This window comes from Mobula hypostoma, chromosome X2, assembly GCF_963921235.1.
Source record: "Mobula hypostoma chromosome X2, sMobHyp1.1, whole genome shotgun sequence".
Lineage (NCBI taxonomy): Eukaryota > Metazoa > Chordata > Chondrichthyes > Myliobatiformes > Myliobatidae > Mobula > Mobula hypostoma.
Genome location: NC_086129.1, coordinates 36,323,437 through 36,341,259, shown reverse-complemented (window position 1 = coordinate 36,341,259; position 17,823 = coordinate 36,323,437). Strand labels below are relative to the sequence as shown.

At 42.9% G+C, this 17,823-nt stretch overlaps 1 protein-coding gene across 3 annotated transcripts in view; it reads right to left on the bottom strand.

Annotated features, from left to right (window-relative positions):
• Positions 1-17,823, bottom strand: part of LOC134340901 (ubiquitin carboxyl-terminal hydrolase 2-like) — a 138,509-nt gene that overhangs the window by 86,918 nt on the left and 33,768 nt on the right. The window contains exon 2 of one of the 3 annotated variants that reach the window (XM_063038483.1): positions 6,645-6,788. The exons of the other annotated variants lie outside the window; for them this stretch is intronic. Coding sequence (XP_062894553.1) covers positions 6,645-6,777 — 133 coding nt within the window. The 5' untranslated portion in view covers positions 6,778-6,788. The remainder of the gene's footprint in view (positions 1-6,644; positions 6,789-17,823) is intronic. 3 annotated transcript variants of the gene reach the window in all.

The window sequence follows — 17,823 nt, the reverse complement described above, 5'->3', positions numbered from 1 at the left end:
CAATATCTTCCACTCCGATGGCCCGTAATAACATATGGGTAGTGGATGAACACTGGAAGCAGATATCTCTCCACAGGAGGCAATATAAAAGTAAAATTACTACTCATGTTGGTCATCTGTCAATAAAGTCAACCTAGCTGAAACTACTCCACATGGAAAGAAAATATGTAACATTTCAGTGTGCGTCAGAACGGTCACTGACGTAAAGTGTTTACGATTTTGCCAATCACACTGCCTGACCTTCTGCATCTTTCTGTTTTCTCCCCATAACATGGGTGCAGCCAGCAAAACAATCATTAAGACATTGACTGATATCTTCTCAGTGCCATTGCTGTGATTGGACTTGGTAAATACCGGTTTGCAAAGGGAAAGAGTTTAACTAGCCTTTTATCCCAACCACTAACAAGTGGCTCCTTGCACAGAAGTGTGCGAATGAATGGTAGAGGGTGGAAGAGTGTATGAAGTTGGATAATGTTGGGTGTGGAAAGGAATGGGCTATTAGTATTTATTTGCAGAAAATGAGTGAGAGCAGACAGACTGCAATAATTGCACATTGATGCCCAGATGTTATTACGAGATAAATACATAGTATTTGCCTGGAGCCAAAGGCAAGTGGCACGTTGCCTCCCTTTCCTGAATGAAACAACAACAATACAGCCACTTTATAGTTATTTTACTCTGGTGCCACAACTTGGTATATTGTTGTTGAAAATAAACAGCTTTTCCATAGTGACATTTGAAATCATGAGCCCCTAGTTTCATGACTCAACAATAAATAGACCCCCTCACAGTAGATCATTACATTGATGCAGGCAGCTTGAAAGCTACCAGATGGTCATAAAACTCCAAGTTCCATTTAGGAAAACAAACTACTACCTTGCTGTATTTCAGCCTATAAATGATTCCACTTCCAGAGTTGAGGCCAGACACAAATTAGAGGAACAGTACTTCGTATTCTACCTTGGTAGTCTCCAACCTGATAGCATTTCTCCAATTTCCAGTAAAGACTCCCCTCTGCCACCCCACTTATTTTCCCTCATCCCACCGGTCCCGATACCCCTTTTCTATCCCCTAACCCTGCCCTCTTGATTTGCCATCATCCACATATTCCTCCATCCAGTTCTCCTCCTCACCTCCTTTATTCCACAGTTCACTGTCCTGTCCCATCAGATTCCATCTTCTTCAGCTCTTTGTCACTTCCACTTATCATGTCCCAGCTTCTCACATCGTGCCCATTTCCCCCTCCCTCACCTGCCTAATCTTCCCCTTATAACCTGGATTCACCTATCACCCATCAGCTCTTGCTTCACTCCTCCTACCAGCCTTTTATACCAGCTCTCTTCAACGGCAGATGCCATCTCTCCGGCCCTACATTCCTCCTTAGAACACCTGGGGAATAAAGACGTATACGTAAGGCTCCTTTTCATTGACTACAGCTCTGCCTTTAATACCATCATTCCAAATAAACTGATTTCTAAGCTCTGGAACCTGGGCCTTAGCACTCAGATCTGCAGCTGGATCTTCAGCTTCCTCACAGACAGGACCCAGGCTGTAAAAATAAGGGACAAGCTCTCCTCTACAATCACTCTGAGCACCGGTGCCCCACAAGGCTGTGTACTCAGCCCCCTGCTGTACTCATTGTACACCCATGATTGTGTAGTCAAGTTTCCATCAAACTCAATATATAAGTTTGCTGATGACACCACAGTTGTAGGTCGTATCTCTGGTAATGATGAGTTTGAGTACAGAGAGGAAATTAAGAACTTGGTGGCATGGTGCGAAGACAATAACCTATCCCTCAACGTTAGCAAGACGAAGGAATTGGTTGTTGACTTCAGAAGGAATAGCGGACCACACGACCCAATTTACATCAGTGGTGCGCAAGTGGAACAGGTCAAAAGCTTCAAGTTCCTCGGGGTCAATATCACAAACGATCTGACTTGGTCCAACCAAGTAGAGTCCACTGCCAAGAAGGCCCACCAGCGCCTTTACTTCCTGAGAAAACTAAAGAAATTTGGCCTGTCCCCTAAAACCCTCACTAATTTTTATAGATGCACCGTAGAAAGCATTCTTCTAGGGTGCATCACAACCTGGTATGGAAGTTGTCCTGTCCAAGACTGGAAGAAGCTGCAGAAGATCGTGAACATGGCGCAGCACATCACACAAACCAATCTTCCGTCCTTGGACTCACTTTACACCGCACGCTGTCGGAGCAGTGCTGCCAGGATAATCAAGGACACGACCCACCCAACCAACACACTTTTCGTCCCTCTTCCCTCCGGGAGAAGGCTCAGGAGCTTGAAGACTCGTACGGCCAGATTTGGGAACAGCTTCTTTCCAACTGTGATAAGACTGCTGAACAGATCCTGACCCGGATCTCGGCCGTACCCTCCAAATATCCAGACCTGCCTCTCGGTTTTTTTGCACTACCTTACTTTCCATTTTTCTATTTTCTATTTATGATTTATAATTTAAATTTTTAATATTTAGTATCGATTTGTAATCCAGGAAGCGGGAAGCGCAGAATCAAATATCGCTGTGATGATTGTACGTTCTAGTATCAATTGTTTGGCGACAATAAAGTATAAACTAAGTAAAATAAAGTCTTTCTTTCCAGTTCTAATGAAGGGTGTCAACGCAGAATGCCAGCTGCCCATTCCCTCCATATATGCTGCTTGATCTGCTGAGTTCATCCATCACTTTGGATGTTTTCTCCATTTTCAGAGTGATATGGCTGACTCAAAAGTGACCCCCAAATAGGCCGAACAGGCAATGTAATGTTATTGATAACTACATTGCCCTCATTGTTTCTTTATATTACTGGATTTGAAATAAAAAGGCAGTTCAGAGATAGAACTTCAAATCACGGTAGCCTATCGGTGAGCATAACGCTGTTACAGAGTTTGCAGCCCTGGTTTCAAATCCGCCTTTGTCTATAAAGTGTTTGTACGTTCTCCCCGTGACCATGCGGGTTTCCCCCCACATTACAAAGACACAAGGGATAGCAGCTTAATTGGTCATGAGTGTAATTGGATGGTGCGGGCTTGTTGGGTCGGAAGGATCTGTTAACATACGATATCGCTAATAAAAATCTAACCATAGCAGATGGATCTTTTAGATTCAAGCAATTAGTTAAATATGGAAGATAATCTTAATTTGCTGCTAATTGACTGTCTTAAAACTCTGTTTCGCTAATAGCCTTCAGAGAAGCAAGTCCATGAAGTCTATACCTAATTGCAAAGCTGAGATAATAAACTTTTGATCAACAAAGACAAAAACTTAGAAACGAAGATTGGGCCAGTGGACCCCTCAACCCTGCTCTGCCACTCATTATCACAGTTGATCTAGTCCTAGTTTCAACCCTTCCTCCTCCCACAACCCCTTTTATTTCAATGTCTGTCCAGCATTACCTTGTTTTTTTCCAATGATCTCAAAAAAGGACCCATAACTAAGAAAGAGCCAGTGATTTTCAGTTGTAAGAAAGACTGCATATAGCACGGTGCAAAGGTCTTAGACACATATACAGTGTATAGCTAGGGTGCCTAAGGCTTTTACACAGTACTGTATTTGTCAACATGGGACAGGTGGCAGACAAGGAGAGCCAGGGGCACTAGGCTGTGTGGATGCAGTCCTGAGACACCAGGCAAGGTCATTTGATTCCAAGCAATTGGTATATTGATCATTACAGAATGTCTCTCTGATGCTTCCCTCCCCTCTCCCTTCCCCTTTTCCCAACCATGATTGCCCTCTCCCTGCTTCCTTCCTGCTCTCTCAGTCCACAATAGGGACACATATCAGAAACAGGTCTATCATCACTCACATATATCATGAAATTTGTATTGTTCTGTGGCAACAGTACAGTGCAATACATAAAGTTACTGCAATATTGTGCAAAAGTCTTAGACACTCCAGATTATATATATATCACACCTAAGTCTTTTGATTACAAATTTGAATAGTTGCCACATCTGTCCTCTCAAATATCATGACCATGTTCATTTTTTTTGATCATTGGTCAGTGTGCTGGTGCAACAGTAAGTGATGCTCTCTCACAGTTCCAGCTCCAGGTTCAATCCCGACCTCTGCTGCTGGACTGTGCAGAGTTTGCATATCTTCCCCCATGACTGCATTGGTTTCCTTCCACCTTCCAAAGGCCTGCTAGTAGGCGAAATGCCAACTATAATTAGCTTAGCTTGATTTGCCACGTGTGCATCGAAACAGAGAGAAACGCATTGCTTCTCTCAAAGACCAACACAGCCCGAAGATGAGCTGGAGGGCAGCCTGCAAGTGTTGCCATGCTTCCAGCGCCAACGTACGTACCCATAATTTACTAACCCCAACCCGTCCATCTTTAGAATGTGGGAGGGAACTCACTTGGTCACAGGGAGAATGTGTAAACCCCTTACCGATAGCTGCAGGAATTGAACTCCGATTTTCCAGTTGCCGGCATTGTACAGCATTACACTAACTGCTACACTACTGCGCAACCCTCATGGCGTAGGTTAATGGCAGTAAGAATATAAAGGGCATTAATAGGGATGAGTGAGAATAAATGTAGGAGTTCCATATGGAGAGGGAGAATGGGATTAGTGGGATTGTGTGGACCCAATAAATTAAATGGGCTCCTTCTACCTCGTTATAAAACGTCATTGCTGCTGTGAGTCTTTCTGGATGCAGGCTGGTGGACAGGTTTATTAATTACAGTGCAAACCATGCCTCAGACTTTATCAGCTTTGCAATATCAACTTCCATTTATGTAGCAACTTTAACGTATTAAGGAGGGCCACAAGCCCTTGGCACATTACACAAGGCATTTGTCAGGTGACCAAAATCTTCATCAGAAGGTAGGTATGAAGTAGAATTTTACAGAAAGATGGTAAAGAAAGGAGGTTTAGGCAGGGACATTCCAGAGGTACCCTAAGCAGCCACGTGGCAGTACAGTCCATGGAAACAGAAGGGCATAGATCTCTGGGGGCAAGGAGCGAGATGGGCACAGGGGCAAGGGTTTCAAAAATTTATGGGACTTAACCTGTATTTCAGAAGACAACCAAACAGCTTCAGCAATCCCATGACAACAGGAAGAGGGTCAGTAATGGGACACGCCATCACAAGCGAAAGTAAATCCTGGTTGTGCCCTGGTTCGATGGAATGATAAATCAGCTTGAAGTAAGTGGAGCAACCAATTGGAACATGAAATTGGAGCTTGCTCCTTTTAAAAGTAGATATTTCCTTACAGTTAGAGGCATGGCTCAATAGACTATTGTCCAAAAAGCAACATTCAAAATGCAGGAGAAAGTCAGGAGATCAGGCAACATCTATGGAAAGAAATGGACAGTCAACATTTTGGGTTGAGACATTTCATTAGTCCAGAACCCAAAATATCAACCATCCATTCATCTCCCTAGACGTTGTCTGGCCAGCTGAGTTCCTCCAGCATTAAGTCCCTATAATTTTTCCAAAAATTTTTAAAACTTTATTTGTCCAAATTTGTTCAATGTCCTATAGGTGTCTGTTGCTCATTCCCACACACTGCCTGAGGAATGTGGGTTAGCTGGTTACAGGTTCCACCTCTGTCTAACTCAGCTGAATATTCACTGCTTTTCATGGTGTTAGACTGTGGATGGCTTAATCCTGCCCCAGATAATGGTCATACTATCCAGCAGAGGTTGCTGGTTAGCCATTTTTTGTGGCATTAAGTAGAGTATGGATCGTGCATTGTGCTCACAGCAACTGATCCAAATCTTCATCTGAGCACTGGATTTCAAGATCCAGCAAGGGACATAAAAACAGGAGCACAGAGGCTTAGTCTCTGATTCATTTGCCCTCCTTCAGTAAAAAAGGGAAATGGACTGCAGAGAGTGGAGTGGTTCTGATCAGATATGCGTTGAGGGCTGGGGGAGAGGGGAGGAATGCCTAGGATGCTCACTCATGGGACAATAATGGAGGCTTCAGAGAGACTGTAGATGCTGGAAATCTGGAGCAACACACAAAATGCCGGAGGAACTCAACTGGTCAGGCAGCATTTAGGGAGGAAAATGAACTGCAGAGAGTGGAGGGATTCTGACCTGATATGGGATGGGGAGGCACTGAGGACTATGAACTAGACTGAGAGGGCATTGCAAACTGTCCTGACAGAGGTGGGGGGAGCGTGTGGAGGGTGCGGAATTACTGAGCGTTGCAGAGTCTAAAGGAGGTAGTGCCACACCATGGGATGGATTAGGTGATGCACTACTTGAAGGGTGTGGGGTGTGTGGGCTTTCGATGAATGTGGAGCTGAGCTGACGACCACTACATTGTAAGCAGGGCAGTGCTGAAGAGTGCAGCACTGCCAGAGGAACACAAGTGAGAAATATTACCTTTCCCTCCACAGTACACCACATTTCACTGCCTTTTCCTCCTCTCTTCCATGAGTCACCACACTCTGGAACCATACTATGAATGCCTGGTGACTTACTGACCCAAAATTGCTCTGCCTTAACCACTCCAACTTAAACTACAGTTGTGCAAGTGCCTTATTCATGCCCCCTGCGCAATTTCTAACCTTGGTTTCCCGGTGCTGATATTTCTACACGTCCGTACAGCTCCAGAACTCTGCAGTTTCCCGGCTTTAAGTAGCACAGTTTTCCTAGTTGCCGAATGCTTACCAACAGGGGACCTGCAGCCGGCACAGGCCATGTAACCTTGGAAACAAGCTGTTGCACAGACAGCGCGAGTCAGAAGCCAAAGTAAAGCTGCCGAAAACTGTGCGCTATTGTAACGGAGCCAAAAAGCTGCCATGGGACCTGGACCTAAAGTGAGAACAAACTTTTGTCAACAAGGAAACAAGATGGTGGCTGAGGACTAAAATTCTTCAGAGAACGCACCGAAAGAAAGAGCCAAGAACCTAAGCATGACTTTCAAAAGGACCACACTGGTTCACACTAGAATTTCAAACAGCTAGTAACAGGATGTACAACCGAAACCTCTCAAATGAAACAGCCAGGTTTAGCTGCAAGGAAAAACTTAATGCAGGACCAGTTACCACACCTTGGAACCGAACGCAGTGAGGGAAACAAAGATTAAGATCGAGGAAGCCAGAGAGCTGTGGGGGGGGGGCTGGGGGGAGGGGGAGATGACAAAAGAGGCAGGTGAGGCAGCCAGAGAGTCAGGAGAGGGGAAAACTGAGAGGAACAAGGCAGAGATGGTGAAAGGGGGTTGGGGTGGGGGATGGTGAGAGAGTGAAGATAGAGGTCGGTGAGTGTTGAGGGGGAAAGCAGAATAAGACATTTTTGCCTCAACCCTGTTGGCAAAAGAAGAATTTGTTGGTAGAGGGCTGAAAGAAAAAGAAACATAGGGAGAGATATGTGTAAAGAGAAAAAAATGCAGATGGGAGAGAGTGAAAAATACAGGGGGAAAGGGGAGAGGAGCGAGAGATGTGGGGGGAAGGGAATGAGGAGGAGAGTAGGAGGGGAAAGGTGAAGAGTGTGTTGAAGGGACCGAGAGGGTTGGGGTAAGAAGTAAGTGAGAGGGCGTGAAAGGGGAGCGGGGGGGGGGGAACAAGTCCAGGTGAGGGGGGAATGGTTGTGGGGGGAGGGGAGAAGAGGGAAAACAGAATGTGAAGGCGGTGATTGGGGGGAGGATGGGACCGGATAGATGGGGGAGGACAAATGAGGCCAGAAAATCTGGGGGGGGGGGGAAGAAGAGAAACAGGGCTAGGAAGGTTGGGGAGGGGGGAAATGGGGCCAGGAAGAAGGGAAACAAGGGAATAGGGTCATGGGGAGGGGATGTGAGGAGCTGGGGAGGGGTGAGGGAGCAAGAGGGGTGGGAGAAAGAATGGTAGAGTGAGAATGTGAGGTACAAGAGAGGGAAAGAGAAAACAAAGGTGAGAGAGAAAGAGAGACGGAGAGTGACAGGTGAGCAAGGAAGATGCAATTTAAAAATGACTTAAATGAGAACATTTGTGTTGAGAAATGAAGCTAAATTTCACTATTTTCTCCCAATAACATGTATGACATTACCTTGAGACCAAAGTAGCTAATAAATATTATAGCTAATCCACCTCAGCAATGCTTTAGACAATATATCAACAATCACTGTAATAAACCCAAATATGCTGGAAGTACCCTGGAAGCCAATCAGTGTCTGTGGAAAAAGAAGAAACAAGGCCAACTTGTCTGGCAGAAAGAGAATACAAGTAGAAGAGACTGCAGATGCTAGAAGTCTGTAGGAACACATAAAGAAGCTTAAGGAACTCAATGGAGCAGGCATGGGCCCCTTCCCTTATCTGCCTCTCTCCCTCCCCCCCACCTCTGCGATCCACCTATCACCTGCCAGCTCTTACTCCACACCCCTTCCCTCTATCTTTTTATACTGGCCACCTCCCCACTATCTTGCAGTTCTGATGAAGGGTCTCGTCCTGAAAAGTTGACTGTCCATTCCCTCCATAGGTGCTGCCAGACCTGTTGAATTCCTTTGTGTGTTTCTGCAAGAGAAAACATGTTAATTTTAAGTTGCAAACAGAGGGTGGGTCAGACAGATAGGACAAAGGAATCGGGCGAGGCCTGGGTTGATATGGTGATGCATCATTTACAAAGCTGTCTGGCTGATAGATTGCCATGGGCTGGTAGAGAAAATGAGAAAGTGAAAAAAATGAAGGGCATGTGAAAACTACAATTTATAAGTCAGTTTTATTACATAGAACCAAAACCGAAAGGAACTGAAACGAAACAGGTAAGGCTGGTGCTTCTGTGATTTAGTGAACAAACATCTCTCTCACACAGAGCCCAAATACATTGTCTCATTGATCTTTCTGACCAGGAACCCATCACTGAACATCAGGCCATTGTCTTCCAAATAGTCACAGACCTCATTTACTTCCCTCAACACCTTCCAAACTTATAGTCACTCAACACTGCAAAGACTGTCTGATCACCTCTTCAAGATCCACAAGCAGCCAGATCCACTGCTTCAGCCTGCTTCCACCCCATTAAATTTGCTCAAACCTACCTTGAACAACTTCTCACAATGAACATCTTTTCCTTTATATCTACTCATTCTCTCTGTATCCAAGATGTAGCTTTGGAAACTCCCGATCAACTGTTTTATTTTTGATACATTTCCATTATATTGCTGCCAATTTCCACCCTGCTCTTACCTTCACATAGTCTACCTCTGATTTTTCTCTTTATGGACCTTTCTATCTTCACCTCAGAGGATAAATTAGCAAAATAAACTTCTGTGATAAGTCTACAAGATTTATCTTCATCATATTTTCTTCATCCCGAATCTGGTAGTGACTTCCATTCTCCCAGGCATGCTGCTCTTCTGATGACATTTTTCTATACTAAAGCCTCTGAGAAGTACTTTTTCTGTAATTATGGTTTCCCTTCTACCATAGTTGACAGAGAATTCACTACATCTCCTCAATTTCCTCCAAGCCAGAACAACACTGGCAGTGCTCCACACCACCAGCCTCAGCATCCAAAATATCATCCATTTCAATTGATCACCTTCAACGAGATTCCATCACCAGACATGTCTTCACTCCCACTTCCATTCACCATTCAAGGGACCATTTCCTCTGCAGCTCCCTGGCTCACTTTCCCAACAACAATTCCCATTCTCATGGCAGGAGATGATGCCTGCTCCTTTACCTTGTTTATTCCTTCCCAACATTTAGGAACCAAAGAGGCCCTTTCAGGCGAAGCAATGATACATTTGCACATTTTAATCAGTGCATTGCATTTAACATGGAGAAAGCTTTAGAGAGCACAATTACTTAGTTCACTGGGCCAGCACTGAGCCACCAGTTACTTGTCACTTTAATTGCCCATCCCACAGTCTAGTCTTTTCTCTGTGGACTCCTGCAGTGTTCCAACCTTAATTGTAAGAGTAGAACCTCAATTTTTGCATGAGCACTTTGCAGCCTTCTGGACTCAAATGTCAAATTCATCTATTTCAGATAGCTAGTTTCTTTCCCCAGTTGGTTTCAGAACTGGCCAGTTGTGCTGTAAACTAATCCATGAGCATTGGTAATTTGGCTTCTCCTCTCTCCACAGATACTGCCTGACATGCTGCTCATTTCTAACATTCTCCTTTTGGTTTCAGTTCACTTGTGCAGCTCAAACCCACATTTCACCGCCCTCATTAATCGGAAACCACGTGGCTTTGTGAACAGTGCATCACCAGAACAATCCTGGCCTCATCCAAAGTGTCACTCCCCCACTCCTCTTCAACTCTGAACGAACTTGTTTTCTCACTTTTCTAATTCGGTGGGTTCCTGACCTGACATTTAATTGTTTTTCTTATAACAGATGCTGCCTGACCTACTGAATGTTTTCGGAATTTTCTGTTTTTATTTCAAATTTCCAACATCTGCAGTTTTTGTTAAAAACTTGGATGTTGTTTTCCATGATAAATTGTTACCATTTTAGTACTGGCATTAATATGTGCATGTTGGAAGTCATCCATTGTCGCTTGTGCTATTACGAATCTGGTTTGGTCTCGTATTTTAAAACATCATTCTTTAAGCAAAATTTATGGTAGATACTTGAAAATATACTGTCAATACCAATTTTATTAATGCAGAATCCAGTCTTCTTTTCTACAAGTAGATCTTTGTGTGGTCCTTTGGTTATTATCCTAGGTAAGATATATTAATACAATAGAAAATAGCAACAGATCTACATCCCCTAGTAGCAATGCACCCTCGTATTATGGGAATAAACCAGCTTCATTAATAGACTTGTATCGCATTATTATGCATGATAGATGTATTCAGCGAAGTGCTTTAGCATTTTAGCAAAAAGACCTGTACTACCTGTAAAGATCAATCACTTTCCCTGGCAACTGCCTTGAGGCTGTAACCATGGCATCCTCCTTGGCCCCCAAGATAAATTTCAAACCACATGCCTACACTGTTTTAAAACGGTCTTTTTACATCTCCAGAACCCAGAAACATCCTATCCCATTTCCTTCCAGTAAGATACAGCCTTAAATCTCTCTCCCTGATGCCTGATCCAGCTTTTAATTAACAACCCTAATGGCTTTGAGATGTTAAAGGTGTTGTATGAGTGCATGTTGTTTTACTGAGCAGCACCCAGGGTTATCACAGTGAATCCCCAGTACTTTACCTTAGTGATATGCTGTATCAGACCTGCTCCCACCAGCACTGCATTGCAGTGCTGCAGAATGACTGATCAGTGTCGAACTGTTTGAAATGCTCCAAAGGCAGGTACAGTACTGATTAGACGTGAAGTTAAAGTCCCCCGATTGTAATTCTGATTCTCACATTTATCTTATTCATCAAATCAGCACTCTCTGCATTAACGAATAGATAATAGAGGGATATACCAATTGGGTGAAGTCCAAAGTGTGAAATTAAAGAGCAGAACAAGTTTCACAGGTGAAGTTCTGTTTCACAATGGGACATACACACTCTCACAACTGAAAGAGTTCATGTTGAGTTAAGGTAACAAGTACAAATTAAAGGTTTCTACTTATATTCCTCTCTGGAATCAGTTCAGTGCCAGACTTGATACTTCAGAAAACCAATAACACTAAGTGCAACTAATGGTGAACAGATGTTACAGGTTGCGTCCCGTCACCAAGGGACTGATATTTATTTGCTCTGAATTCTTTTCAAAATAATTCAGACAGTTTGTACATACGTGACAACAGAAAAAAGGGCTGATATGATGCCATAGTGGTTAGTACAGATTCAGCGATCCAGGTTTAATCATGACCTAGAGTGCTGTTTGTGTGAAGTTTGCATGTTCTCACTATGACCACTTGTGTCTCCTCTAGGTGCTCTAGTTTACCCCACATCCCAAATGCAAGTTAGCTGGTAGGTTAAAAGCTTCTGCAAATTCACTTGAGTTGGTTGTCAGGAAAATCAGGGGAACTTGTTGGCCGTGTGAGAGAGAATAGGATATATGGAACTAAGTGGGAAGAGGACTGATGGGAATGCTTTGGGACTACAACAGAATCAATGGGTCAAATGCCTCCCGTTATGTCCAAAGAGAGAATATTGAGATTACCAACAGCAAAACAAAACGTTGGTTAGTGATGCACAATTCCAAAGTAAACAGAAGACAGGAAATATTAGATTTTGCAAACTCCAACAATGATATTAGATTCACTTTTTAAAAAATTTCTCAAGAGAGTTCCTAACTGACAGAGATTAATAGAGCACCACAGCACAGAACAGGCCCTTCGGCCCATCTAGCCTGTGTCGAACTGTTATTCGGCCTAGTCCCATCAACCTGTAGTATTGCTCACCACACCCCCCCATCCATGTACTTAGTTAGACCTCTCTTAAATGCCACATCCCGCATCTACCACTTTCGCTAGCAGCTCATTCTACAATCACACCACCCTCTGAGTGAAGAAGTTCCCCTTAAATATTTCACCTTCCACCTTTAACCTATGACCTCCAGCTCCAGTCTCACCCAACTTCAGTGGAAAACACCTCTTTGCATTTACCCTATTTACACCTCTCATAATTTTGTTTACCTCTACCAAATCTCCCCTCATTCTCCTCTGCTCCAGGAAATAAAGTCCTAACCTATTCAACCTTTCCTTATCACTCAGGTCCTCAAGTCCCAGCAACAACTTGTAAATTTTCTCTGCACTCTTTCAATCTTATTGCAGCCTTTTCTGTAGGTAGGTGACCAGAACGGCAGACAATGCTCCAAATTTGGCCTCACCAACGTTTTATACAACTTCAACATAACATTTCAAGTCCTGTATTCAATACTCTGATTTATGATTCTTTAACAGATTGTATTTTCTTTGTGATGCATGGGATCCAGAGTAACAAATATTTCGTTCTCCTTTACACTCTTGTACTAGAAATAACATTAGACAATCTTGAAAGCCAAAATGCCAAAAGTTCTTTTTACGACCCTATCTACCTGTGACGCCACTTGCAAGGAATTATGGATCTGTATTCCAGATCCTTTGTTCCATCGCATTCCTCAGTGCCCTACCATACAAATCCTCACCTGGTTTGCAACAACCTCACACTTGTCTACATTAAATTTTATCTACCATTTTCAGCCCATTTTTCATGCTTCAAGCTATGCTAGCCTTCTTTGCTGTCCGCTATGCCCCCAATCTTTGTTTCATCTGCATATGTGTTCATCTAGTTTTTCACATCATCATCCAAATCATTAATATACACTCAGTGGCCACGTTATTAGGTACACCTGCTCATTAATGCAATTATCTAATCAGCCAATCATGTGGCAGCAACTCAATGCGTAAAAACATGCAGACGTGGTCAAGAAGTTCGGTTGTTGTTTGGACCAAACATCAGAATGGGGGACAAACGTAATCTAAGTGACTTTGACCGTGGAATAATTGTTAGTGCCATATGGGGTGGTTTGAGTGTCTTAGAAACTGCTGATCTCCTGAGGTTTTCATACACAACGGTTTCTAAAGTTTACAGAGAACAGAGTAAAAATCAAAAAAACCATCCAGTGAGTGTCAGTTCTGTGGGCGAAAACGCCTTGTAATTGAGAGAGGTCAGAGGAGAATGGCCAGACTGGTTCAAGCTGACAGGAAGGCGACAGTAACTCAAATAACCACATGTAATGACAGTAGTGTGCAGAACAGCATCTCTGAATGCACATGTCAAACCTTGAAGTAGATGGGCTACAGCAGCAGAAGACCACATACACTCAGTGGCCACTTTATTAGGTACAAAAGGTGTGTAATAAAGTGACTAGTGAGTGTAGACGACAAACAATAAAGGACACAGCACAAATCTCCATGGCACACTACTAGTTATAGGCCTCCAGTGAGAGAGGGAACCATCTTCTAGGACTCTCTGGCTTCTCCTGCTAAGCCAATATTGAATTCAATTTATTACTTCATCCTGAATGCCTTGTTGACCAGCCTTCCATGCAGGATCTTGTCAATCCATGCCTTTCCTTCATCGACCTTCCTGGTAACCTCCTCAAAAAACTCTTAAGATTGTTAGACATGAGTTACCATGTACAAATCCATGTTGACTATCCCTAACCACCATGTTGAGTGCCACAGCAGCGTAGCAGATAGCACAACGCTATTATACCTCGAGGCGTCTGAGTTTGGAGTTCAATTCCGGCATCGCCTCTAAGTTTGTAAGTTCTCCCTTGATCGTTGAGGTTTCCTCCCACAGTCCAAAGATGTACAGGTTAGTAGGTTAATTACTCATTGTAAATTATCCTGTGATTAGGCTAGGGTTAAATAGGTGGGTTGCTAGGTGACACGGCTCATTGGGCCGGAAGGGCCTGTTCCACACTGTATCTCGAAATAAAATAAAATGATCAGTCACCATCTATCCAAATACTATCGCTTAGAATAATTTACCCACTTCTGAGATCAGGCTCACTGGCCAGTAATTGAAATATTTAAAACTCCAAGAACACAAAGGAGGTGGGTAAAATCAGAACATGAAAGTAGTTCAGTCTGACCCACCATTCAGTTCTCAGTACTGACTTTGCACAGGATTTTTCAGGGTTGTTCGCTGTTGATAGCTGGAAACCTGTCCCTGTCGGTTATATTTGTTTGGTAAACAGCACTACTGTGAAACATTGGATAAAAACAACAACTACCACAGTACATCTGATCAAAAACTCTGCTCCATTTAACAAGAGCAACATAAGAAAAGGATATTTTTAACACATAGTTATCTTTAGCATTGAAGCACATCATCAACTCTATGTGAGATTTGATTTTGAGCTCATTTCTCGTGGGTGGGCATGACTAAAGGGCAGTCATCTTTGCACACAGTGACAGGTAAGTGGGGACAGCACAGATTCAGTTTTCCCAATCTAATTAACAGAAACTATTAAAAGCAGTCTAATACTAAAGCTTGTTTCAGTCCTTTCGCTCTATGTGTCACAATATAAGGTACGTGAGCAGCTCAAGTGTCTTCATTTTTACATTGGAGACCTTATGATCCTTCCTCTCCCACATATATCCAACTATCTGGAACAGATTGTTCAGAGAGACATGAACCAATGTAGCTTTAGGATTAATTCCAAATCTGGACAAACATTCTCGATACATTAAACTGCAGAATCTAAGTCATCATGCATATATCCAGATTTCTGTTTCATTATTTATATCAGATATGAAGTTATAAAAGCACTAAATTCAGAATGCTCAGATCTAATAACAAATATTAGTGCTCAGGAACAAATTCTTGGCTCACCTCAAATAGCCAGTACATATATGTACTGATACTCCAATCCTCACCAACAAAACAAGCGGTAAAGAAAAAAAAAAGTCCTTAATCACCTCAAAATGGATTAACAGAAGAAACAACTGTGGCAATTAGAATTCCACCAGATGCCATTTCCCTGGCCCTATACTCACCTCCGAAGCATCTAGACAGTCAAGACACCAACGTTAGACTATCGTTTATTGACAACTCCACCTTCAATACTATAATTCCAAGCCAAGTCATCTCCAAGCTCCTAGACCTGGGACTCAACACCTCTCTTTGAAGCTGGATCCTTGACTTCCTGACTCGCAGTAATACCTCCGCTAAGATTATCCTCAGCACTGCTGCTCCACAAAATTGCATCCTCAACCTCTTACTCTACTCCTTATATACTCCTGATTGCATAGACAATCACTGTTCTTACTCTATCTACAAGTTTGATATCACTGTAGTAGGCCATATTTCAAGTAATGATAAACTGAAGTATAGGAAACAAATAGAGAGCTTAGTGATCTGGTGTTATGACAATAATTTTTCCCTCAATGACAGCAAAACAAATGAGCAGGTCATTGACCTGCTCTCATGTCAGGTGGTGGGGGGGGAGGGGAGGGGAGGGGGGAGGCTGGTGCACATCAACAATGCTAAGGTTTAGTGGGTTGAGAGCTTCACGTTTCGAGGAGTGAACATTACCAATAGCCTGCCCTGGTAAACCCATGTAGATGCCAAGGGCAAGAAAGCTCATCAGCAGTTCTACTTCAGGAAGGCAAAGAAATTTGACATGTACCCATTGACCTTTACCAATTTTGATCAATCTAACATAGAAAGCATCCACTCTAGATGCATCACATCTTACTCTGCCAATTGACCAAAATAAACTACAGAGAGTTGCGGACAGAGCATCAGTACATCACAGAAACCAGCCTCCCCCCCACCCCACAGATGTTGCCTACATTTTTCACTGCCAGTCTAATCAAAGACCCCACCCTCCCCAGGCATTCTTTCTTGTCCCTTCTCCCAACAAGCATAAGATACAAAAGCCTGAAACCACAGATCACGAGGCTCAAGGACAGCTTCTATCCCACTGTTATAAGACTATTTAATAGTTCTCTAGTACAATAAGATGGACCTTTGACCTCATCATTTACCTCATTATGGCCTTGCACCTTATCGTCTGCCTGCACCTTACTTTATTCTGCACTGTTATTGATTTATCTTGCACTCCCTCATTCCAATGCTGTAATGAAGTGATCAGCATGAATGGAATGCTAGACAAGTCTTTCACTGTACCTCAAATCATGCAGACATCCCACCTCTCCCGGAAGTTCCGGGAGTCCCCCGCATAGTGATAGCAGCTCCCTGTTGCCCGCAAATTATATACAGTATCCCGGAATCGGAGGGGGGAGTAGGGGGGAGAGAGAATAAGTGAATCCTGATTGGTCTCTCTTTGTGCTAAGTAGACCTATCAGTTTTCTCTGTGGGCGGGCTTTACAGTCGACCTCTCTCTCTCTTTCATTGTCCATCAGTTCAGTTTAGTGTCCTGCAGCGCCATGGCAGAGTGTTCCAGAAAAAGAAAATATAAAGCGTACGTCACCCCAGACTACACTAAAGTGTACCCCTGTTTAATAGGGGTCAAAAATAATGACAGTGTTGCTCGCTGCACTGTTTGCAACAGTGACTTTTCTATTGCCCATGGTGGGTTAAATGACTGTAAAAGACATGTTGAGGTGAGTTTAACAGGTGTCATTCGTTCATGATCATAGCTACCATTATTTAAACTAGCTGGCTAGCTGCTAAGGAGCTACTCTATTGATGTCCTACGTGATGAGGCCAAACTCCCTGTAGCCTTGCTTAAAATAATAGAATAAAAAAAAAGACTCCATGATAATATAATATAGTATATGTGAATCTGATTCTTGCAAAATTAACAAATTCTTTGACACAGACTGCTATGAGGTTGAGGCTTCCGGCAAAATGCTCAAGTCTGCCAAGCAAGCCACATCACAGTACAAGGAAAGTTTGCAAAAGAAATAGAAAAGCTATCTGCATTAGCATTTAGCTATTAGCATTGAGACTGCCAACAAAATACTCAACAAGGAATATATATATGTAAATAGTTTCAATGTGTGATCAAATAAATTGCTGTGTTCTTTCATAATCAAATGTCCTGTATACATACACCCTTGGAGGTCGACTGGGGTGGGGGTTGCGGGGGCCGGGGGTGGTGGTGCTACCTCTCTGAAATTAGCTTTTGCAGGGTGGGATGTCTGAATCATGTGACAATAATAAACCAATTTACTCAGTAGTAGGTAAGGCACAATGAATAGCAGGGATTCTGTCAGATTAGAGTTTGGATTCTGCAAACTGTACGTTCCAATTTATTTTTTTAATAAAATCAAAATATGTAGCTTTGTTTTTTTTTACAGCAGAAAGTAAGCACTATGTAGAGCAAACAGAAACTAGCCATAGCCCATTACCTTGGTTTTTAAATCATTACAGATGATTCCCTGCTTGTGAGACATCCAAGTAAAGCAAAAATATATGAACTGCCTAATAGATTAGATTAGATTTTAGATTATGAGAACACGCAGTCCTCTTTTATTGTCATTTAGTAATACATGCTTTAAGAAATG